This window comes from Labeo rohita, chromosome 1 (assembly GCF_022985175.1).
Source record: "Labeo rohita strain BAU-BD-2019 chromosome 1, IGBB_LRoh.1.0, whole genome shotgun sequence".
Taxonomy (NCBI): Eukaryota; Metazoa; Chordata; class Actinopteri; order Cypriniformes; family Cyprinidae; genus Labeo; species Labeo rohita.
In genome coordinates this window covers 35,113,722-35,137,382 of record NC_066869.1, presented here as the reverse complement: position 1 = coordinate 35,137,382, position 23,661 = coordinate 35,113,722, and the positions used below count along the sequence as shown (strand labels likewise).

The window sequence follows — 23,661 nt, the reverse complement described above, 5'->3', positions numbered from 1 at the left end:
AAATGAAATCGTGTGAGAGGAGCGAGCTGTCATGAAGTAGAACAGCTGGGGTGTTTAAAGGGACTGGACTGCGTGCCCACGAACACACTACACTGAGGTATTTCTGATCAATACACATGACAGAAAACAGATGTGTTATGCGCACAGGAACAGCTTCATCTTGCTATTATGGGCTCAGAGAAGAACTTTAACAACGATACTAGAAGTGGACATTTAATATGGTCACTCTAGCAGCTAATGAGCTAACTGTAAATAAACCTATTCGAGTACAGTAAACAGTATAATGTGAAGGATAAAAATCATACCGCAGGGAGTTTACACTCATGCGATATGTTTATATATAGGTATTTCACCTATATCTTGTCCGGCTTTCATATCTTTGTTTTATCAGCAGATTATGGGAGTGGGCCTGCATTAAAAACTCATGCAACTAAACGTTTGTAAATGACACTCTCAGGCGTACTGTATTGTGCATTAATAATACATTTCGATACATAGGGCTGATTTAATTCACAAATGTGGATTTTATGGCTTTTTTTTTTTTTTTTAAGAACTGAAGATGATGTAAATAAAGTGTTTGATTGTCAATGATCGCAGTGATAAAATCCTAGTCGGGTGATTTGTCTGCACAGTTTATATAAGTATGTATGTACTGACTTGGAAGTCAGTCAGATGCATGCAAGAAGAAGCTGCTGGACTTTTGTAACCCTAACTGTGTTAATCACAGCATGTTTTATTGTGTAATCGTGATTGTGAAGGGGAAGTGTAATTGCATACAGTGTGCTCTGCAGGTAGAGCCTCTGGGAGGCAGCAGGGAGAGGTCAGGATGGCAGGTGTTGGGGCAAGTGCCCCGGCTAACCCTGCCTGTAAGATCATGACCTTCAGACCTACTATGGAGGAGTTTAAGGACTTTAACCAATACCTGGTTTATATGGAGTCTCAGGGAGCTCATCGTGCTGGGTTGGCCAAGGTTGGTTTGTTTGTATTTTTATTTATGTGATTGATAGTAAAAGTGTATATTGTAGATATAATAATAATAAAATATAATAATAATCTATTATATAATAATATGTTAATAATAGCAATATATAATAATGTAATAACAGTAACATAGTAATGCAAATAATAATGTGTAAACACTTTGATAAATTGAATGTAAAAATAAATATATAATATATAAAAATTATAACATTATTTTCACTTAAAATTATCTCTGCTCATTGCAAAAGAACAGTAAGATTTTTAAGATTTTTTGAAAGATGTCTCTTCTGCTCACCAAGCCTACATTTATTTAATCCAAAGTACAGAAAAAAAAAATTAAATATTTGTACTATTTAAAATAACTGTTTTCTATTTAAATATATTTTAAAATGCAATTTATTCCTGTGATTTCAAAGCTGAATTTTTAGCATCATTAGTCCAGTCACATGATCCTTCAGAAATCATTCTAATATTCTTATTTGCTGCTCATAAAACGTTTTATTATTATTATTATTATTATTATGTTGAAAACAGCTGAGTAGAATTTTTTTCAAGTTTCTTTACTGAATAAAAAATTCAGAAGAACAGCATTTATATGAAATAGAAATCTTTTGTAACATCATAAATGTCTTTATCGTCACTTTTGATCAATTTAAAGCATCATCGCATTAATTAAAATAAAATTAAAATTAATTAAATGAATTAATATAATGACTCCAAGCTTTTAAGTGGTATAGTGAATAATGTTACAAAAGTTTTTTTTTTATTTCAGATACATTTTCTATTTATCAAAGAATTCTGAAAAAAAAAATGTACTTAACTGTTTTAAATATTGATGATTATAATAATTATAATAATAATAAATGTTTCTTGAACAGCAAATAAGCATATTAGGATAATTTCTGAAGAATCATGTAACACTGAAGACTGGAGTAATGATGCTAAAAAATGTAGCTTTGATCACAGGAAAAAAATAATTTTAAAATATACTCTAATAGAAAGCAGTTATTTAAAATAGTAAAACTATTTCACAATATTACTGCTTTTGCTGTATTTTGGAGCAAATAAATGCAGGCTTGGTGAGCAAAAGAGATTTCTTTAAAAAACATACTGCTCAAAAACTTTTGACTGGTATTGACTTTATAATTCTTAAAGCAGATCTTAATTACTTCCACAGGTAATTCCACCCAAGGGCTGGAAGCCACGTCGCAATTATGATGATATTGATGATTTCGTCATCCAAGCACCTATTCAGCAGATGGTGGCTGGCCAATCAGGACTCTTCACGCAGTACAACATTCAGAAGAAACCACTCACTGTGCAGGAATTCCGCAGACTTGCCAACAGTGACATGTAAGTGACAAACACAAACCTGCGCATATCTGGGTCAAAGTAACGGAATGTTATTTTACTCAAACTACATTTGAACACAGCATGTGCATGCAGTAATATTCTGTAGATTGCATGCATGTTCCTTCCATTTCTTTTTACAGTTTACAGCCATAACCTTCAGTCTGGGTAATTATGTCATGTTTCCCAAAAAGCAAAGCAGTGCAAAAAGGACAGCAGATGTGCTTACTAAATAAAACAAAACGTCCTATATTTTAAACAAAAATATACTTTGGAGTATAATTGGAATATTTTTGTTTAAAATAAAATTTCATACACAGTTGTTATGTGAATTTGTTATATGCTGGACTTTTGCACTCCGTAATAAGATTTCTGTGAATGATGATTGACCTATATTCGTTAAGGCCATCTGGAGATGTGTGATTTACCTACTCAGGTACTGCACACCTCGCTACCTGAACTATGAAGACCTGGAGAGGAAGTACTGGAAGAATCTGACATTCGTCTCGCCCATCTATGGTGCTGATGTGAGCGGCACACTCTATGATGAGGTGAGGGTGCAAGCTGAGCACAACACTTGACCTCTGATCATCCAGTGTAACATACCTCAAATGGAATGTGAATGCCATGTGTGTTATAACAAAGGATAACACAGTGTTCTTGGTGGTGGCTGGTTGCAGTTGACTGTTTACTTGGTTAATTACTTAACAACTTTAAGCAATGTTTATTTATTCAAGAAATACTTATACCATTTTTTTAATTTAATTGGTTATTATTATTATTATAAATATTTAAAGTTTAAGGGATAGTTGACCCAAAAAATAATTTTGTCATTAAGTACTCTCTGTCATGTTGTTCCAAACCCGTAAGACCTTTGGAACACAGATTAAGAAATTTTTGATCTGAGAGTTTTCTGACCCTGCGTAGACAGCAACGCAACTGATGCGTTCAAGGCCCAGAAAGGTAGTGACATTGTTAAAATAGTCCATGTGACATCTGTTGTTTTAAACAATGTGTGAAGCTGTGAGAATCCTTTTTTGTGTGCAAAGAAAACAAAAATAACAGCTTTAACAGCTTCTTAGCTCTTAGTTCATTGTCTGTATATTCTGGTTCAATTAAGTAAGGCTGGGCAAAAAATTGCAAGTCATACTCTCTGTCGACTCACTGATGTCACATGGACAATTTTAACAATTTTCCTTACTACTTTTCTTGGCCTTGAACATGTCAGTTGCATTGCTGTCTATAGAGGGTCAGAAAGCTCTCGGATTTCATTAAAATATCTTAATTTGTGTTCCGAAGATGAACAAAAGTCTTAAGGGTTTGGAACGACATGACGGTGAAAAATTAATGACAGAATTTAATTTTTGGCTGAACTATCCCTTTAAAATTTAGTAAAGAAGTGTGCGTAATGGCATATTTTTTGCTATTTATTAGATTTTTTTTGTCAGTTATTCTTTTGCTGTGATCAAAAATAATTATTAAGTATTATGCAATTCCACTGCTTTGATATATGTCATGAATGATTGTGATAATGAATTTTATACATATTTTATACAAATATTTACATGGTATTTTAAGATAATTCAGAAAATAAACCTAAAAAAAAAAATTTAAATATTTATTTAAATATTTATCATTTTTGAAATAATAAGGAGAAAAAATATCCAAAACGTCTTGGTATTGTCGTGGTACTTTCCTTTTGAGCTGTAAACTGTTAAGCGGGTAATAGTTGAGATAATGTTTGCCCCTCTTATCTCAGGACATTGAAGAGTGGAACATCGGGCACTTGAACTCAATCTTGGATGTGATTGAAGAGGATTGTGGGGTGTCCATTCAGGGTGTAAACACACCTTATCTGTACTTTGGAATGTGGAAAACCAGCTTCTCTTGGCACACGGAGGACATGGACCTGTACAGCATCAACTACCTGCACTTTGGGGAGCCCAAATCCTGGTAGGACTTACTGTGGTTTTCTGTGTTTCTTGAGTATGCATTAGGGCTGTCAAACAATTAATCACGATTAATCGCATATAAAATTATAGTTTGAGTTTGCCTAATATGTGTGTGTGTACTGTGTGTAATTATTATATATATATATATATATATATATGTATGTATATAAATACACACAAATTAGTGTATATATTTAATAGAAATATGTTATTTATGTACAAAATAATTTTATTTATATATAATATAAATTATATAAAAATTATAATAAATACATATACTTGTAAATACTTCTTAAATATATACATGAATGTTTTGTATTTGTATATGCATAATAATTACACACAGTACATACACATATATCAAACTTTTATTTTGTATGCAATTAAACGCGATTAATCATCTGACAGCACTAGTATGCATATATCTGTTTGGACTTCTTTCTTCATCTACCTTCATCTACCTCTGAGGACCTGGAATTCTGCCATTTTTTAAAAATAAAATAAGTAAATAAATACCAATTTCACAGGTATGCCATCCCTCCAGAACATGGGAAGAGATTGGAGCGTCTTGCTATAGGTAAAAACTTTAAAGTAAAACTATGAAGTAGTCGTTTGAAGGAATGTGCAGTATGTTGACATCTCGAAATTATGATTATTTTTTTAAATATATTTTTGCATACTTGCTTGCTTGTATACAATATATGTATGTGTGTATATATATATATATATATATATATACACACACAGTAGATTAACCATATGTCCTCTTTTTCCTAGACATGTCCTGGCTGGGATTTCTAAATTACCTAAAATGTCCAGGTTTTGTCTTAGGAGTACTTTGACCAAAAGCGTGTAGGTGTGCAGAGAACGTAAAGAGCACATCAATAAGAAAACAAAGTCAAAAACCCAGACATGTTAGGCAATTTAGATATCCTGGCCAGGACCCCAAGTATATCTAGCCGCATATAATTTGAATCTAAATCTGCATATAATTATATCCTCTGTGTTGTACTGGGTGTGATAAATGTGTCTTTGTCTTTAGGTTTCTTTCCTAACAGCTTTAAAAGCTGTGAGGCGTTCCTGAGACACAAGATGACACTGATATCCCCCTCTGTACTAAAGAAATACAGCATACCATTTGATAAGGCAATTCAGTCTTTTATAATCAATTTTCTAAACTATTTTAGTTTTAAGAATAATGTTGCGGTGTCTCAGTACTCCTCTTATGTATTTACAATAAACTGATATATTATTACAGATAACACAAGAAGCGGGGGAGTTCATGATCACATTTCCCTATGGCTACCACGCTGGCTTCAACCACGGCTTCAACTGTGCTGAATCCACCAATTTCGCTAGTATCCGGTGGATCAATTATGGAAAGGTTGCTACGCAGGTACTAAGAAGCACTTAATAACAGCTGTTGCTGATGTAAATCTACCACCTTCATTTTAACTTCATCTGCAGCTGCTGAACATTTGACACTCTTTTTATGTGAAAAACCGTTCCTCTTGCAGTGTACATGCAGTAAGGACATGGTGAAGATCTCAATGGATCCGTTTGTCAGAAGATTCCAGCCGGATCGCTATCAGGCTTGGACACAAGGCAAAGACTCATGTCCATTGGATCACACCTTGGCCACACCCAGCACCACTCCAGAGCTGCAGAGCTGGCTTCAGAGACGTCGCAGAAAAGCACCCTCCACCACAAGGTATTACAGGGTTTCAACAAGGGGTACATTCTATAGTCAGCTTTTTCTTTCAGGTCAACAGCTGTCATGAAGGAATGACAGTTTGAAGAGACATTTGCTGAGCAGCTTGGGTTATAAGTCTGCTTAAGACCCTTTAATTCCTCCCTCTGCTTTAGTATAGTTAAAGGATTAGTTCACTCCAGAATTAAAATTTCATTTACTCACCCCTATGTCATCCAAGATGTTCATGTCGTTTTGTTTTCAGTCGAATAGAAATGAAGGAAAACATTCCAGGATGTTTCTCTATATAGTGGACTTCTGCAGGTTGGTCCAAAGGTCTGCAATTTCAGTGCAGCTTCTACTCTAGCTTCTACTTGCACTCGCTCTGCGTCCATGACTTCATGCATTAGGTAGTCACGTTGGAAAGCTCTGGAAGCACCAACCCAGTGTTTACAAAGTGAACATGCAAAGAAAGTCAAATGCCCTTTACAAAAAAGGTAAAATGCACATCTCAGAGCTAGTGCAAGAGGAGCATTTGTGGTTAAAAAGTATATACATTTATTTATTCTTTTTTTTTTAGAAAATGACCAAACGTTTCGCTAGATAAGACCCTTTTTTCTTTGTCTGGGATTGTGTAGAACCCTTTTTTAAGCTGCTATGAAATTCCAATTTGGACCTTCAACCTGCTAATCCTCATTGAAGTTCACTATATGGAGAACATCTTTAATGCAGAGGTCAATCGCAGTAGATGTTATTTGAAACAAAAATGCTGTTAACTGGTAGGCTCAGTTCATAATCTTGGACAGTGGATGATTTATCTTTTTGTATCAACAGTGTCCATTATCCACGTGCATGCTCCAAACGACTGAAGACTGTGGACACTGCACCAGGGAAGGGGGTTAGTCGGAGGAGTAGAGGGGCAGCTTTAACATCAAAAAACAAGGATAAGGAAGACCTAGAAAAACAGGAAAAAGAATCACAGTACTCAGGTGAATTAAAAGTCTGGTATATTGGTATTATTTTGGTAAGCTCACAATACATGCCCCAAACACATGCTGCTGTTGAACTATTTGCAGTTGTTCTCTGATTCAAAAATACTTGTAAATACATTTTCATATTTATTTTATGTGCCATTAATTCTTAAAAATTATCTGATGCGATCTGATAACACACTCACATTGAAGTCACTGTTTGTGTATTAGTAAAAGACAGTATAATATTTTTATATTCAGCAAAGAATTCTAAAAAATGTCACAGATTCCACAAAAATATTGAGCAGCAGCACAAATGTTTTCAACATTGAAAATTATAAGAAATGTTTTAGCATATTAAAATGATTTAAGGCTGCTAAAAATTCGGCTTTGCCATCACTGGAATTAAAGCATATAAAAGTGTATTAAATAGGAAAACTATGGAAGCCTGTTTCTGCCACTGAATAAAAAATGTAAATGTAAAAAAGTAATACTTTTTATCTCACAAATCTGATTTTTTTTTTCTCGCAATTAAGTTGCAATTCTGAGAAAAAAATTCTGAATTGTGAGTTTATATCTCTCTATTCTGACTTTATAACTCTAAAACTTTAGAACTCAAAATTCTGAGAAAAAGGTCAGAATTGTAAGTTTGTATCTCATAATTCTGACTTTATAACTCACAACTGTGAGTTTATATCATGTAGTTCTGACTTTATAACTCACAATTGAGTTTATATCTCTCAATTCTGCAAAAAAAAAAAAGAATTGCAAGTTTGTATCACAGAATTCTGTGAAAAAAAAGTCAGAATTGTTTATATCTTGCAATTATGACTTTAAAGCTTGCAATTGTGAGTTTATATCTCGCAATTCTGACTTCATAACTTGATATTGCGAGTTTATGTCACCATCCTGAGAAAAAAGTCAGAACTGCAAGTATGTTTCATGAAGTTCTGAGGAAAAAAAGTGAGGATTGTGAAATAAAACGTCACAATTCAATAGAAAACAGGCTTCCATAGAAAACAGTTATTTTAAATTGTAAAAATATTTCACAGTATTACTGTTTTTGCTGTATTTTTGAATATGTATGAGCATAAGCATTACAATTCCCCAAACTTTAGAATGGTAGTGTATGCTACAACTACATATCTGTTTATGTCTCTGTTTTATTGTTTCGTGACACTTGTTTTGTCTATTTTTAGGGCTCGCTGGTCCATGTCGGCAGATGTGTGTTGTTAAAGTAACAAGAGTGGAGAATGACTTGCTGGCTCACTCCACCAAACAAGTTACAGATGCTTCCTCTGAGCGACTCTCGACCCCTCCACTCAGCCCCACATCCAGAGAGAGTGACCCCAATCCAGGTCACTCAAGCTCCGAGACATCTTTAATTTTCGATGAAGGTCGATTATCCACAAACACAAACTCCACTGCACAGCCTGGACCTGAACCAACCTCAGAGAGCAACGTCACTGCAAATGTGACTCTGGGCTCCGAAAGAACTGCTGAAAGTCCTAATCAAACATTAAACTGTGAATCTGTCTCAGAAACAAGTGCTCCTTCTATTCCTGTGACCCATTCACCGAGACTTAATTCCACTGGTGCTGCGGTTTTATTTTCAGAAACCGATTCCCAACAAGCTAAAATTGAAACAGAAGAGACGGTCGCCGATATCTTAACTGAGAGCAGCATCGATTGTGGCACATCAGCACTTTACAAAGAGCGAAGCTCGATCTGTCTAGACTCTGCTCTTCAGGGTTCACAAACCTCAGAAAACAGAACAAACTCAGAAATCCAGACTACTCCGTTTTGTGAAATGCCTCTTCTGATGCCCGAGCTCATAGAAGAAAGAGCCAATCCTCAATCTCTCGCACCTGAAATGCCCTCCCTGACTCTCGCTGTCCGACCTGACACCACAAGACCTCACAGTCCAAACAATAATGCACCTGTTCTCCATCTGGAAAAATTACACTCGCCTCCTGGTATAACAGATGATGTGGGGACTTGTTCTGAAAGACCTTGTCCCGATTGGCCCTTTGTTGCACCCCAAGAAGGTGTAAGCCAATCACAAAACTCAATCTCAGACACTTTTATAGCAAAACCAGCTTCTTCTTCCTTGGTTCCACAATGGGGACTACCAGAGGAGTCCAAACAGGAAGGGCATGAACACACAAACCCATCCACAGACCAAAACACTCAAAATGAGTCCATTTCACACTTTAAAATCACTACTCACAATATTTTACAATGTTCTACCGTAGCAGATTTAATGGACACCCGTGACTCTGAAATGGAAAGAGAGGACAAACAAACTTCTCTATGTCTCGAAGAGCACTCAAGCTGTCTCACGTCCTCCCAGGGCTCCTTCGTGGAGTCCAAACCCTTCACCATTTGGAAAAACCTCAGCTCCCAGAATCCCGCAGTGCTCATTGAGAGCTTGCAGCCTGAGCTGGTAGTAGGTCTCACCACAGGTGTGAGCAGTCTTACAGATTATGCACATGAATCGCTATCCTACACCATGTGGTCCGAATCAGGTTGCCAACCAGAGAAGTTCCCTGATTCCCCAAACTCTTCACCATGCACTCAGACCTGGACCAACCTGGAGCCCATTCCCATGCAGTGCTCTGATGCAGACATGGCTCCAAATGCACCTCCAGATTTGAAGCAGGAGAACATGGAGTTGGAACCAGCTGAAGCTTGTGTGCTCAGTGAGCAAGCAGGCTCTCAGGAACCTCAGGAGGAAGAGTTTAAAGCTCAGGAGTATTACGAAGGTGCAAAGTCAGAGCATGATGGGTCTGTGAGTGACTCTGATTCGTGCGAATCAGGAGATAAAGGTGCTGACAGCAGCAGTGAATCCAGTGAGGAGAATGCGATGAGTGACCCTGAGTATGTGGAAACGGGCCTGGAGCCAGGGGAAGTTTGTACAGTGAGTTCTGGTGCTATACCAAGCAATACGTCCTCTCAACTATATAGTTCTGAGCTTCTGACCTAACAAACAGTGACTGTGGTGACAAGACATTTTGCTGATTGCTTGGTTTCAATTTTAAGCATTATATACAGGATGAACCTGCTCGCAGTAAAATTTCACCTGCATGTTTATTAACAAATGTGTTTTGATTTGCCATGTCATTTTTTTTTTTTTTTTTTTGACTAATCTCAAACTAAATTTTGCATACAAATTACAAGCACAGACACTGGTGGGCTTTTTAAAAATTTTTAAAGATATTTTAGGTATATTATTGTTTTTATATATATATTTTTTTTTATTTCTTATATTTATATTATATATATAAAATAGAAAAGTTCAATGTTCAAAAGAATTTTTTTTGTAAAAATGTGAGTCTTTACTGTGACTTGATCAATTTAATGCATCCTTGTTAAATAAAAGTATTAATTAAAAAGTATTAAAATCTGACCACACGTTTATATTAATTTACACCTGTTGTGAATCCAGAACACTCACTTGCTTAGCTGCTGTTCACACCTTAACACATTGTAAGCAAAGCTTAACAGTGTCAAAGCATAAATAAATGTATACACACATGCACAATAAAGGCAGCAACAGTATTTTATATTTTTGGATAGCATCTCTCTCTCTTACTGACCTCATTTGTCTCTTTCTCTGTTTTGCTCACAGTATCACATGCAAACTGTTAAGAAGACAACTAAGAGTTGGCGTCACCCCCTCAGAAAGCCCACGGCAAGAGCAGTGCCAAGTGCTGTGAAACAGCAGGCTGCCAGCGACGATGGTGAATTTTTTAACCGCTTTAATTTTATTATGAGCCATAAACATTTTATTTGAACAAATTAGGAATAGGAATTGTACACATTTGAATAGCTGTTGTATTAGTACTCTTATTAGTAGCATATTATAATGCTTGAATAAATTACCTGACTCCTGAATATTTATCTTTGCTACATGCTGTCATTACAAAAAAATGCACTAATATCATATTGTTGTTTTTTTCTTTTTTTTTCTTTCATTATTCATCTATGTACACGTGCAGATTGACGTCTTTCCTTTTGTTTTTCAGTCTCACACCATGCGCACATGCTTTTAAGAAGCTGTATGAAGTTATACAATTAATCATACTAAATTGACAGTCTTAAAGTAAATATTTATTTGTTTGTGTGTCTCAGAGACTTTAGAGGAGTGTGCAACTAAAGAGGAGGAGCCAGAAACTGAGGAATGGGCAAAGCCTTTAGTGCATCTGTGGCAACACAGAAAAACTCATTTTCAGTATGAACGAGAGTATAACACATCTGCAGCTAAAACTGCTCCACACTGTGCTGTCTGCGCCCTTTTCATGCCGTACTATCAGGTAACTTATGTGCTAATTGCTGTGTACTGATTTGTTTGTTTGTGCTTTGTATCACAAATATTTCAAACTTTTGTTTTTGCTCTCACAGCCTGACAATTTAGAGGATAGAAGGCATGATGTTTTGATGAGCGCTGCCGCAGAGTCTCAGGGGTCATGTTCACAGGAGGTGGGCTTGAGATCACGACCTTTGATCCCTGAAATCTGCTTTGCGTACCAGGAGGGCCCATGTCCCTTGAACACGCTACTGGAGGAGGATGGATCCAGTCCTCTTGTGGCCTGTAATAGCTGCTGTGTTCAAGTTCATGCCAGTACGTCCCTGTCAAACCTAACACATGAAAAAATAATGTATTATTTATCACTGTAATTTAATAATACACATTACACTACCGTTTAAAAAGTCTGCAGGATTTTTATATTGTGAAATATTATTATAGTGTTAAATAACTGTTTTCTATTTGAATTTATTTAAAGGTTGATTTATTGTGATGGCAAAATGGAATTTTCAGCAGCCATTAATAGTTTTAGTGTCACATGATTCTTCAGAAATCATGCTAATATGATGATTTGATGTTCAAAAAATATTTATTATTATCAGTGTTGAAAATAGATGTGCTGCTTAATCTTTTTGTGGTCAAACTTTTATTTTCAGGATTCTTTGAATAGAAAGTTTAAAAGAACAGCATTTATTTAAAATAGAAATATTCTGTAACAATGTGAGACTTTACTGCCACTTTTGATTAATTTAATGCACACTTGCTGAACAAAAGTATTAATTTCTTTAAAAAAAGTACTCAATACATTCAAATTCTAGTTGTATATAATGTATTAAATGCATAAGTTAAATATATTAACTTGTAAAGTGTTAATGTGTAAAGGCCCATTAATAATCTATGATAAAAATATAAATCGATTTGACTTCGATTATTAAGACAGCAAGCTATTGCTAAAATAAATAATTGGCTTTATATTGTACCATTGTACTAAAGCAGATCATAGTAATTTCTGAAAATCTTTACTTTGAATTAAATTGATTTAAATTGAATATTTTTTTCTGCTAAATGTTCATGATGAATAATGTGATGAAAAAATTTACTTTTTTTCTTTTTTATGGTTCTTTTCAAAAATTGTTCCAAAATTGTTTGAAAATAGGGCTGTTAATAGAATAAAATAGACCCATAATTTCAGACCTTTTATAAACAGTTCCTTGGTATATGTGTTAAAGAAGCTATCTTAAGTAAACACGCAAAAACATAGCTTGGCATAGTAGACAATGTAACAGTTTGGTTTGATTGGTCCATAGGTTGCTACGGTGTTGCTGCTCATGATGTTAGCCCAGTGTGGACATGTGACCGATGTGTGAGCGGAGACCTGGCAGCTGTATGTAATAATTCATTCATTTACTGTTTTCTGTACCAGTATCATTTATGGGCTACTTATGTTTCTTTACGTTTTTTTGGACTGTTTCTGTTTGTGTGTGTTCTATACCAGGGATGCTGTTTGTGTAACCTAAGGGGAGGTGCATTAAAAAGAACCATAGATGACAGGTAATCTTTTTTTATGCATTAGTACTAATGTAGTATTGTACTAAATGCAAAACAGAGCAGAAGACAGAGTACGTTTTTACACAGATTGTCTGGTATTTCAAATTATAAGCAAATTCAGTCTGGCTGAATGTAAGTGTCTCATGAATTATATATCCTATAGATGGGCCCATGTAATGTGTGCTGTGGGTCTCCCTGAGGTGAAGTTCATTGACGTGGTGAAGAGAGCTCCTATTGACATCAGTGCCATACCTGTACAGAGATATAAACTAGTGAGTCATAAACACACACATACGCATTTATAGATGGGAAAAATTGCAGACAAGTTCAAAAGTCTTAATAGCCCATCAAAGCTGAGCAATTTGATGTCTTTTGAGAAGTACTAAAACTAGTGAAGTATTAAAAACGAAAAACGAATGTTACCCACACTGCTGTTTCCATGTTTAGACAGTGTTATCATCTGTGTACTCTATCATCTCTTTCTCTATTTGTAGAAGTGTATATATTGCCGTAACAGGATAAAGAAGCTGTCTGGAGCATGTATTCAGTGCTCATGTGGTCGTTGTCCAACCTCGTTCCATGTCACTTGTGCACATGCGGCTGGAGTGCCCATGGAGCCTGATGATTGGCCGTATGTGGTTTTCATCACCTGTCACAGGCACCAATCACGGAGCTCCAGTGCTGTGAGTATTTTTTAAGTTGTGTTTAACCAGAAAACTAAAAATAAGAACACCTTACCATAGACATTGAATAGAATTTTTTTTTTTTAATCTCATAAATTCACTTACTGACCTTGACAAACATTAAAGTCTTGATTCTACAGGCTCCTGACTTTGATATACATTTCTGTTTTATGGTCTAAAACTGTCATGTGACAAACTGACTTAAATTTTGGTTAGCCATACAATTAAAAAATTATTTATTATTTTTTTATTAAAATATAAAAAAAAAAGGGCAAACTAATTATACTACTTTTCAAAAGTTTGAGGTTGGTAAGACTCAGAATCAGAAATACAATGAAAACATTAATACTTTAAAATATAATTGCAATTTGAAATAACTGTTTTTTATTTTATTTTATTATTATTATATTATATGATTCCTGTGATGACAAAGCTGAATTTTCATCACTCCAGTCTTCAGTGTCACAAGATGCTTCTGAATTCATTCTAATATGCTGATTTGGTTTAATAATTAAAAAAAAAAAAAAAAAAAGATTTACTGACCCCAAACTTTTGTGAATTTTTATATTTATAGTAGGGCTGACAAACAATTAATCACGATTAATCACATCCACAATAAAAGTTTATTTTTGCATCCTATATATGTGTGTATAGTGTATATTTATTATATATAAACACACACACATGTATATATTAAGGAAAAATATTTTAGATTTATATATAAAATATTTATATTTAATTATAATCTAAATTATATACAAGTATAAATACATATACATATAAATATACATTTTTTTAAATACATACATGTATGTGTGTGTATTTATATATGCATAATACATATACACAGTATACACACATTGCCTTTTAGGGGTTTATTATAAGGTTCTATCTGCATTCTGGACACTTTTGAGATATTGAGCTTCAAAGTTTTGCGTTCCATAGACTTTTGTAGATAGAACCATTTTTGTTTTCTAAAAAAAAGGCCCAAAATGTACACAGCTTAGAAAAGAAACATCACATAATGTAAATAAGTTGTCACTGAATAAGAATGTGAATAACCCCATTTTGACAAGAATGTCAGATAGAATCTTGTAATTCTAAGGTGACGATATGGTATGTAAACATAAACTTTTATTTTGGATGCGATTAATCGTTTGACAGCCCTAGTTTATAGTGAAATCACTTTAAATGAGTACAGATTCAGACAGAGAAAATGCCACATAATTGACCCATTATCATCATCAAAACATTTTTCTTCTCCCTGCAGAAAGTAAAAGTTAGCAAAAGTGAATTAGAAGTGGGCCAGACGGTGATCTCCAAACACAAAAATCTTCGTTACTACAGCTCACGTGTTACCCAGGTTATGGCCCAAACGTTTTATGAGGTCATGTTTGATGATGGCTCATTCAGCAATGATACATTCCCTGAAGACATTGTGGTGAGTGTTTCTAATGATGCTAGCCATTAGTTGTTCTAATGAATATCTTGTGGCTCATTTTCAGTGAACTGAAGCATGAAAACAAACTTAAACATACAAAATACAGTATATGCTTTCAAAGTTCACAGCCTCTTAAAGGAGAAGATTTACAGATAATGTACTCAACCCCTTGTCATCCAAGATGTTCATGTCTTTCTTTCTTCAATCGTAAAGAAATAGTTTTTTGAGGAAAACATTTCAGCATTTTTCTCCATATAGTGGACTTCTATGGTGCCCTGAGTTTGAACTTCCAAAATGCAGTTTAAATGCAGCTTCAAACGATCCCAAATGCAGTTGTAAATGATCTCAGCCGAGGAAGAAGGGTCTTATCTAGCGAAACTTGTCTTACTCTGCCTGGACTTTGTTATTTTCCGGTTCATGACAGTTAGGGTATGTCGAAAAACGCCCATCTTGTGTTCTCCCTCAACTTCAAAATCACCTTATATCACTGTTTTACCTTTTTTATTGAGGGTGTTTGATCATTTTTGCATGTTCACTTTGCAAAGACTGGGTCGGTATAACTGCAGCGATGTAGGATGATTTTTGAAGTTGAGGGAGAAAATACGATTGGATTTTTTCGACAGACCCTAACTATCTTGAGCCAGAGTACACAGAGTTGAAGCAGAGCAAGACTAGATGAGCATTGAGATTAAAAAGTGTTTGAATTGTATTTTTTTAAATGAAAATAACCGATCGTTTCGCTAAAAAAGATCCTTCATCCTTGGCTGGAATCGTTTACATCTGCATTTGGGATTGTTGGAAGGCACATTTAAACTGCATTTTGGAAGTTCAAACTCGGGGCACCATAGCAGTCCATTATATGGAGAAAAATGCTGAAATGTTTTCCTCAAAAAACATAATTTCTTTACAACTAAAAAAAGAAAGACATTTTGGATGACAAGGCAGTGAGTACATTATCTGTAAATCTTTGTTCTGGTAGTGGACTTCTTTAATTTTCACAGAAAGTTCAAGGCTACATGTTTTTTCATGCATTGGTATATACAATTTTAGCATATTATTTTTAGATTGGCATCCTGACATATAAGTGAAATCTGTTCTTTTTTTTTGCCCTGCAGAGCAGAGATTGTGCCCAGCTTGGACCTCCTGAAGTGGGGGAGGCTGTTCAGGTGAAGTGGCCTGATGGACTTTTTTATGGAGCCAAGTACCTTGGCTCTAACACGTCATATATGTATCAGGTATGCATACTCATAGTCATATTCTCTCATTTACTGCTGCTCTACTGCTACCCTAATAATAGTTCATGGTTTGTCTTGTGTTCTTGTTTGTAGGTGGAATTTGAAGATGGATCCCAAGTACTGGCAAAGAGAGAAGACATTTATACGCTGGATGAAGACCTACCCAAAAAAGTCAAAGGTCGTTTGGTGAGTTCATTCTTACTACTATAGTTTATAGTTCATTATAATAGATAGTACAAACCAATGTACTATAGTTCATTATAGTTCACCAAAAATGAAAACTGTCATCATTTACTCACTTTCATGTGATTCCAAACAAATAAGACTGTTTGTCTATGGAACACAAAAGAAGATATTTTTAAATTTCTCTTTATAATTTTTAATATTCTCTCAATTAAACCTGGGTTAAACCACTTCTTATGGGTTACTTTTACTTTTTGAAGCTTGAAAAGTGCTTGGTTTGATTGTTTGGACTTGTAATGGATAGGCAACAGTGATGAGAAAATATTAAAAATAACCTTCATTTGTGTTCCAAAGATGAACAGAAGACAGAAGACAACTAGCGCAGTGCTGAAAAGGAGCGGAGCTACATAAGGTCCATATTTTGTACTCAAAATATTTTAGTTTGATTTACATATTTTGAATTGTGTGCTTTGCAGTCAACGGCGTCCAGCATGCGTTTCCAGGATGCGTTCTTCACCACACAAGGTGAAAGGAAAAGGCGACGCACACCAAATTCTCGATTCCAGACGGATTATATCGCCCATATTAGCCCTCGAACCTTCACCAGGAACTCTGAAACACGCAGTAAAGCCAACTAATCAAGGAATGGAGAGCCCTTAAATAACAAGACGGGCTGTTTTAAATGGGTTTGAAGATTGTACATCAGTGAGATCATGATTTTTAAAAGTGACAGAAATACTGTGGTCTCATATGTCAGGGACAAGAATGTTTTTCTAAATTAGAAGTTTTTCCTGTTATATTTCAGAGGTTTTTCTAGCCTCAAATGGTATTCTGTAGCATCGTAATCTTGTAATTTCCTCCCCAACACTGCTGAGACTAATTTCACTTGCATGCTTGTTTTGTAAATGATTTGTCTTGTCATGCACCATTCCTAGTCACTGACACTATTAGCATTGAGCTTAAAATGGTAAAAATGCCAAATAAAAAAAAAGGTTGCTACTGATGTCCAGCAAAGCACATGTCACCTTTTACTTAATATCTTGATCTATTTATTTGGGCGTTTATTCTTTCTTTTCTATGTGGTGCTTACAGCTGTTGAAAAAAATTAAAGAGATGTTTGCTTTGTGATTCTGTGCTTCTGCATACTTTACTTTTTTATAGCTGGTATTGATTTATGATCATTTATATAGCCGAATATAGCTCACAATATTAATAAGATCTTTTTTCTTTCTGTTCTTCTGATTTTACCTAGTTCTACAAATGATTTTGCATATGGGCCCAGGGCTGACTTGCTATGCCACTGATTTCCATGTCATTGTGTAGGCCTATCAGTGGTCTACAGTCCACAGCAGTCCAGTCCATGGAAGATTTATTTGTTTTTGTGTTCTGTCTACTATATTTTCAAATGTATGTAAACATGCAATGAAGTCTTTGGATGCTGCATCACAAGTTTTTTAATCAAGACAACAACAACACAGTAATCATTCAGTTTCAGCTCTTGAGTTTTTTGCATTACATTCAGTATCATTTAATGTATTATGAATGCTATGGTAATTTATTTTCCTCATTACTATGAATATGTATTTGATTTCTGTCTACTCATAATTATGGTTTATAGTTGTTAATTAAAGTTAACACCTGCTATTACTAAGGAAGGGCGGGGTTGGGTGGGATTGCTATAAACCATTAAAGCTCTTTTGGTTGGAGTGAATAACCACCCCGTCCCCCTGTGGTCAATCACGGTGTCACACACCCCCACCACCACACAACACGCAACACCACACCGGTCATTTACGACTACACGGCCGCACACCTACAGACCACCACATCCCGGCATAGGGGGCAACTATACTGAATTAACGTGCTGGTGTCAGCAGGTAAAGTACCACCCTGGTGAAAAAAACAGCATATGCTGGTAGCTATGTTTTGATGCTAGGATGCTGGTTAGGTATGTTTTGATGCTGGTTTAAGCTGGTCCTGTTGCTGGTCAGGGACCAGCATAAACCAGCAAAGGACCAGCATAAACCAGCAAAGGACCAGCTTAAACCAGCATCAAAACATACCTAACCAGCATCCCAGCATCAAAACATACCTACCAGCATATGCTGGTTTTTTCACCAGGGCACGGAGTTATAACAGAGAAAAGTGTTAGTAATCGCGAAAGGAGAATAGGTATCATCCGCTAAACTTCTACTTTGAATTTACCAAGAGTCATTCATATCAACAACTTATTATTTAGACATTAAAATTTTGCATGAGAAGAGATATATTGTCTGTGGTCTAAAGAAAAATCTCAGTACACCAGAGAGCAGTAAATGGAAACACCCCACTGCAATAAAAAACAATGTTGGGAAAGTGTACGGTACAGTATGTTTCAATAAACCATAATTCTGAAGGCTCTTGAGAGCACCGAGAGGGTGCTCGCTGCAGAGCCAGATGGGAGGAGCTGGAGCTCCAGCTCCCCCTCCCTGGAGGTAATGGGTGGAGATAGACAACTAACCACACCCTAACCCTACCCCTTACCCTATCCTAACCCTAACTCCACCCATTAGTTCACACAGAGGTGGAACTGGAGGCCATTTGGCTCTGCAGTGAGCAGTACTTGCAATTATAATGAATAAAAACTGTCTTTATATGCAGCACTCCTGCACAGAGACGCTCTCAACCAATCAGCTTTCACCCATTATGACATCATGGAATTCTGAATTCCTGGTCAGGCAGAGTCAGTTAAGAAATGAAGTACAAGTATTTCAAGTGGAAAGTGTGAAAATAACATCTCTAACATATCAAATCAAGACTTCTGCAGACAAATCATCATCTTCAGAAAGTAGAGACCACAACAGATGACAGAAGAGTCACCAACAGGTAAGATTTTAAATGAAAGGGAATAAAACATATGCTGTATATAAGTTACTTCAGTTAACCATGAGAAAAGTTAAAAGCTTAGTTATAAGTATCTGTCTGATGAATTAGATATTTCAAACTGAATCCTGAAAAAAGCAAATCAGTTACATTAACACACACAGCAGTGTGTAAAACAACATCAGCTCAATGCTTCTGCAAGCATGTCATTGTCTTAAGAAAGAAGACACCATGCCAGATGACAAGAGTCACTCACAAATAAGATTTTAAATGAAAGCAACTAAAAAAACATAATTAAATAAGACTAGCTTTAAGCATGGGTATAAGCAGATGTCGGATAAGTTATTTTCTTACAAACTGAAGTGAATCCTTGAATTTATAAATCACATTTACATTTGTACACACACACCAGCACGTGATACAACATCTCTACAATATCAAGTCATGATTTCTGGAGGTAAGTGATTATCATCAGAAAGAAGAGACCACGATAGATGACAGAAGAGTCGCCAACAGGTAAGATTTAAAAGAACTTAAAACAGGGGTCACCAAACTTTTTCTTGGAGGGATGGTGTCCTGCAGAGTTTACCTCTAACTTTCCGCAACACACCTTCCTGGAAGTTTCAAGTATACCTAGTAAGACCTTGATTAGATGGTTCAGGTGTGTTTGATTAGGGTTGGAGCTAAACTCTGCAGGGACACCGGTCCTCCAGGACCAGATCTGGTGACCCCTAACTTAAAAGAAGTTTTAAGTGCTTCCACGGGCAAAGGGCGATGCTGTCAGTTCACCCCAGTTACGCACTTGGAGTTAGGACTAGGGTGTGTCCAGTAAGGTTGTGGTGGGTGGGACACAGGGCGCACCCTAGGTTGCCAAAAAATGACAAATCATTTTTTTTTAAATAATGAAAAAAATTGGCCTTTCATTTTGTCAGATTGGTTCCTGGCTCTGGTGTCGATCTCTGGGCGGGACAGATCAGCTATGTGCCCATACTGCAGTAAAGTCTGCATCCAAGCAACCCGTAAGCGCCTGTGCATTTAGGGAGAGGCCACCCTTACAGGCCAGGGAAGCTCTGCTGCAGCCCTCTGGATGGGACAGCGGGCAATGGACCAAGAGTGCAACTACGCGCATTGCACACCTTGGTCACCTGGAAAATTTGGGCAAGGTTGTGAGTTCACCCCAGAGGAAACATTTGGAGTTAGGACTAGAGTGTGTCCTGTAAGGTTGTGGTGGGTGGGACACAGGACACATCCTAGGTTGCCAAAACCCCCCGACAAATAATATTTGTTAACAAATATGAATCTGAAATTAACTAAGCAAACTGTACAAAAAAATTGGGTTTTCTTTTTGTCGGATTGGTTCCTAGCTCTGGTGCAGAACTCTGGGCGGGACAGATCAGCTATGTGCCCATAGTGCAGTCTGTTATAGTCTGCATCCAGGAAACCTGTAAGCGCCTGTGCATTTAGGGAGAGGCCACCCTTACAGGCCAGGGAAGCTCTGGTGCAGACCTCTGGACGGGGCGGTCGAGCAATGGGCCAAGAGTATAACTCTGCGCATTGTACACCTTGGCCACCTGAAAAATTTGGGCGAGGTTGTGAGTTCACCCCAGAGGAAACACTTGGAGATAGGACTAGGGTGTGTCCTGTAAGGTTGTGGTGGGTGGGACACAGGACACATCCTAGGTTGCCAAAACAATCAGACAAATAATATTTGTTAACAAATAAGAATCTGAAATGAACAAAGCAAATTGTACCAAAACTATAATAACGAACTACAAAACAACTGTGCAACTGTGACATATTGGCCTTTCTATTTGTCGGATTGGTTCCTAGCTCTGGTGTAGAACTCTGGGCGGGACAGATCAGCTGTGTGCCCATAGTGCAGTCTGTTAAAGTCTGCATCCAGGAAACATGTAAGCGCCTCTGCATTTAGCGAGAGGGCGCCCTTACAGGCCAGGGGGAAGCTCCGTTGAATGAGGGATCGGTCCATTGTCCGGGATTTGTCGTGACACATTGCGCCGCGCCGCATCCAGATCATAATGGTGTCTAGACCGGATGCAACATTTGTCGTGTTGTGTCGTGTCACGCTGCGTTGATCACTGCTTGTTTTCTCCAAATGAACAAGCTGAATCAACATTTATTGGCTCTTGGAATGCCTCTATCAGTGTGAAGTGAATTTGCCTTAAAAATAAAATAAAAATCACAAATAAAATTCAAATTATTTTTGCTGTGTGAGTTTTTTTTTTTTTTTTTTTTTTTTTTTGCCTCTATTAGTGTGAAGTGAATTTGCCTTAAAAATAAAATAAAAATCACAAATAAAATTCTAATCATTTTTGCTGTGTGATTTTTTTTTGCCTCTACCAGTGTGAAGTGAATTTACCTTAAAAATAAAATAAAAATTACAAATAAAATTCTAATCATTTTTGCTGTGTGATTTTTTTTGCCTCTACCAGTGTGAAGTGAATTTACCTTAAAAATAAAATAAAAATTACAAATAAAATTCTAATCATTTTTGCTGTGTGAGTTTTTTTGCCTCTATCTGTGTGAAGTGAATTTGCCTTAAAAATAAAATAAAAATCACAAATAAAATTCTAATCATTTTTGCTGTGAGTTTTTTTCCCCTCTATCAGTGTGAAGTGAACTTGCCTTAAAAATAAAATAAAAATCACAAATAAAATTCTAATCATTTTTGCTGTGAGGTTTTTTTTGTGAAGTGAACTTGCCTTAAAAATAAAATAAAAATCACAAATCTATCAGTGTGAAGTGAATTTGCCTTAAAAATAAAATAAAAATCACAAATAAAATTCTAATCATTTTTTTTTTTTTTTTCTTTTCTATACTGACAAGTGCTTACTGAAAAAAAAGAAATAAAGAAAAATGTTCACTTACAAGTAACCAGTTATAGGACGCTGGAATAGATTTTCTGTTGATATAATTTCGAACAAAGTGGTTATTGAATTTGTCCTCAACAATCAAAATCCCTTCTACTGAGACAGAATTGTTATATATAGAAACAGGATTAAAGGTTTGCTCTCCCTTTTTTATACCACTAGGAATGGCATTAATTAATTAGCATTGCATGTGAGTCCTTCAGTTGTCCTCGGTGTGAAATGATGGATCGCGAAATCATAGTCATTGTTGGAAAGAGTTAAAATATACAAAAATGCTAAAACAAACAAAATAAATAAATAAAAACAACAACAAAAAAAATTAAAAGGATTAGAAGGATTTTTTTGAAGAACAGCAGGCAGTTTAACTGTTCAGGACAAAAAAAAAAAGGACTCATGAAAAACTATCATGAGTTTTATGTGTTTTCTGTAAACGAGTGAATGAGATGATTTTCACATCATCTTGTAGAAAAAAACTCTAGCTTACTACATCCAGTTCTCAAAAGCCTTATTTCAGTGACTTAAACATTTACGTTTTTCACTAACCACGCATAAACGTTGTTTTCTCAAAAACACAAACATGTACATTAATGTTGCTTGCATATTATTGTAGCCCAGTTTGTGCTAACTACAATGTAATCAGACACAAATGTCAGGGCATGTCAACACTTCTCCATGGTGCCAAAACACCCTCAGACCCCAGAGGGTTAAAAAACAAACAAACAAAAAAAAAAAAAATAAAACAAACAAACAAAAAACAGCTGTGGATCATTGACTTTTAAACAGGGTCACTTTTTATAAATTCAGCTACTGTTTTCTGCTGTGGACTACATGTCAGTACTAAATAAAAAAATAACATGCATTTTGTATGACCCCTCTTATTTAGGTAAAATGATTAACATTTTTTAGATTCTGCAAGGTGTATGTAAACTTCTGACCTCAACTGTAGGCATGGATACTACAAACTGATCTGGGACACATTCAGTTACAGCAAACATAAATAATACATACAAAATAAGTCAGAAACCGCAGTATGTGACTGCATTAAGTTTTACTGGAAAGTACTGAATCTGAAATATCGTACGATTTTTAAGTTCTGCCTTACAATAATCACAAAGTCGGTTCTTTAAAATAAATTATTCGACAGAACTGATTTCCAGCAATGCGTTTAGTGCTGTCATCTGAAGCGGAAGTGGTGAAAAGTACACTTCGTTGCTAAGTAACGATAAACAGCTCAGCAGAAGAGCTTAACCGCCGCTCAGCTGTTGAGTTTAGAAGAGTTAAAATCATAAACATGTCGTCGCTTTTCATGAATGCTTGGCAGTAGTTAGTTTAGTTTGCATTTGACTAACATGCTATACTCTGGGACTTGTAAACACATGTTGTAAGTATTGCCGCTGTCTGTTGCAGGTCAGACAGTGCGCCTTTTAGTTTGATACAATGAATGGACTAATTAAAGTGTACTAAAACACTTAAAGATATACCTATGATATATATAACGATATAAAGCACCGTATTTTGATATTTTGGTCAGTGTTGTTGTATAATTTGGCACAAGTTTTATAAGCAAA

At 35.8% G+C, this 23,661-nt stretch overlaps 2 protein-coding genes across 6 annotated transcripts in view; both read left to right on the top strand.

The window, feature by feature from the left end:
• Positions 1–17,999, top strand: kdm4c (lysine (K)-specific demethylase 4C). 5 transcript variants are annotated; one of them, XM_051111813.1, is made up of 23 exons: positions 1–97; positions 792–970; positions 2,159–2,334; positions 2,768–2,882; positions 4,091–4,284; positions 4,811–4,860; positions 5,326–5,429; positions 5,542–5,679; positions 5,801–5,994; positions 6,808–6,962; positions 8,144–9,864; positions 10,576–10,687; positions 11,079–11,260; positions 11,349–11,568; positions 12,561–12,637; positions 12,749–12,804; positions 12,965–13,073; positions 13,296–13,484; positions 14,755–14,925; positions 16,041–16,160; positions 16,254–16,346; positions 16,698–16,755; positions 17,596–17,999. In XM_051111813.1, exons 2-22 carry the CDS (start codon positions 827–829, stop codon positions 16,752–16,754), a joined length of 4,377 nt encoding a protein of 1,458 aa, XP_050967770.1. In that variant the 5' UTR covers positions 1–97; positions 792–826; the 3' UTR covers position 16,755; positions 17,596–17,999. The 5 variants fall into 5 exon arrangements, with proteins under 5 accessions (XP_050967770.1, XP_050967744.1, XP_050967762.1 ...); XM_051111787.1 differs by lacking the exons at positions 16,698–16,755; positions 17,596–17,999 and adding an exon at positions 16,820–17,471; XM_051111805.1 differs by lacking the exon at positions 17,596–17,999 and having other exon boundaries at positions 16,698–16,955.
• Positions 18,000–23,329: 5,330 nt separating this feature from the next.
• dnah6 (dynein, axonemal, heavy chain 6) overlaps positions 23,330–23,661 on the top strand; it is an 88,135-nt gene continuing 87,803 nt past the window's right edge. Inside the window, exon 1 of the mRNA XM_051120415.1 lies at positions 23,330–23,474. The gene's annotated coding sequence lies outside the window, so the exon portion shown is untranslated. The remainder of the gene's footprint in view (positions 23,475–23,661) is intronic.

Excerpts from the sequence above, each read along its gene's own strand:
- kdm4c (XM_051111787.1), top strand. The coding sequence starts at position 827 with ATGGCAGGTGTTGGGGCAAGTGCCCCGGCTAACCCTGCCTGTAAGATC. Across the intron at positions 11,261-11,348 it reads TTTTCATGCCGTACTATCAG|CCTGACAATTTAGAGGATAG; the intron begins GTAACTTATGTG and ends TTGCTCTCACAG. Across the intron at positions 13,074-13,295 it reads CTGTACAGAGATATAAACTA|AAGTGTATATATTGCCGTAA; the intron begins GTGAGTCATAAA and ends CTCTATTTGTAG.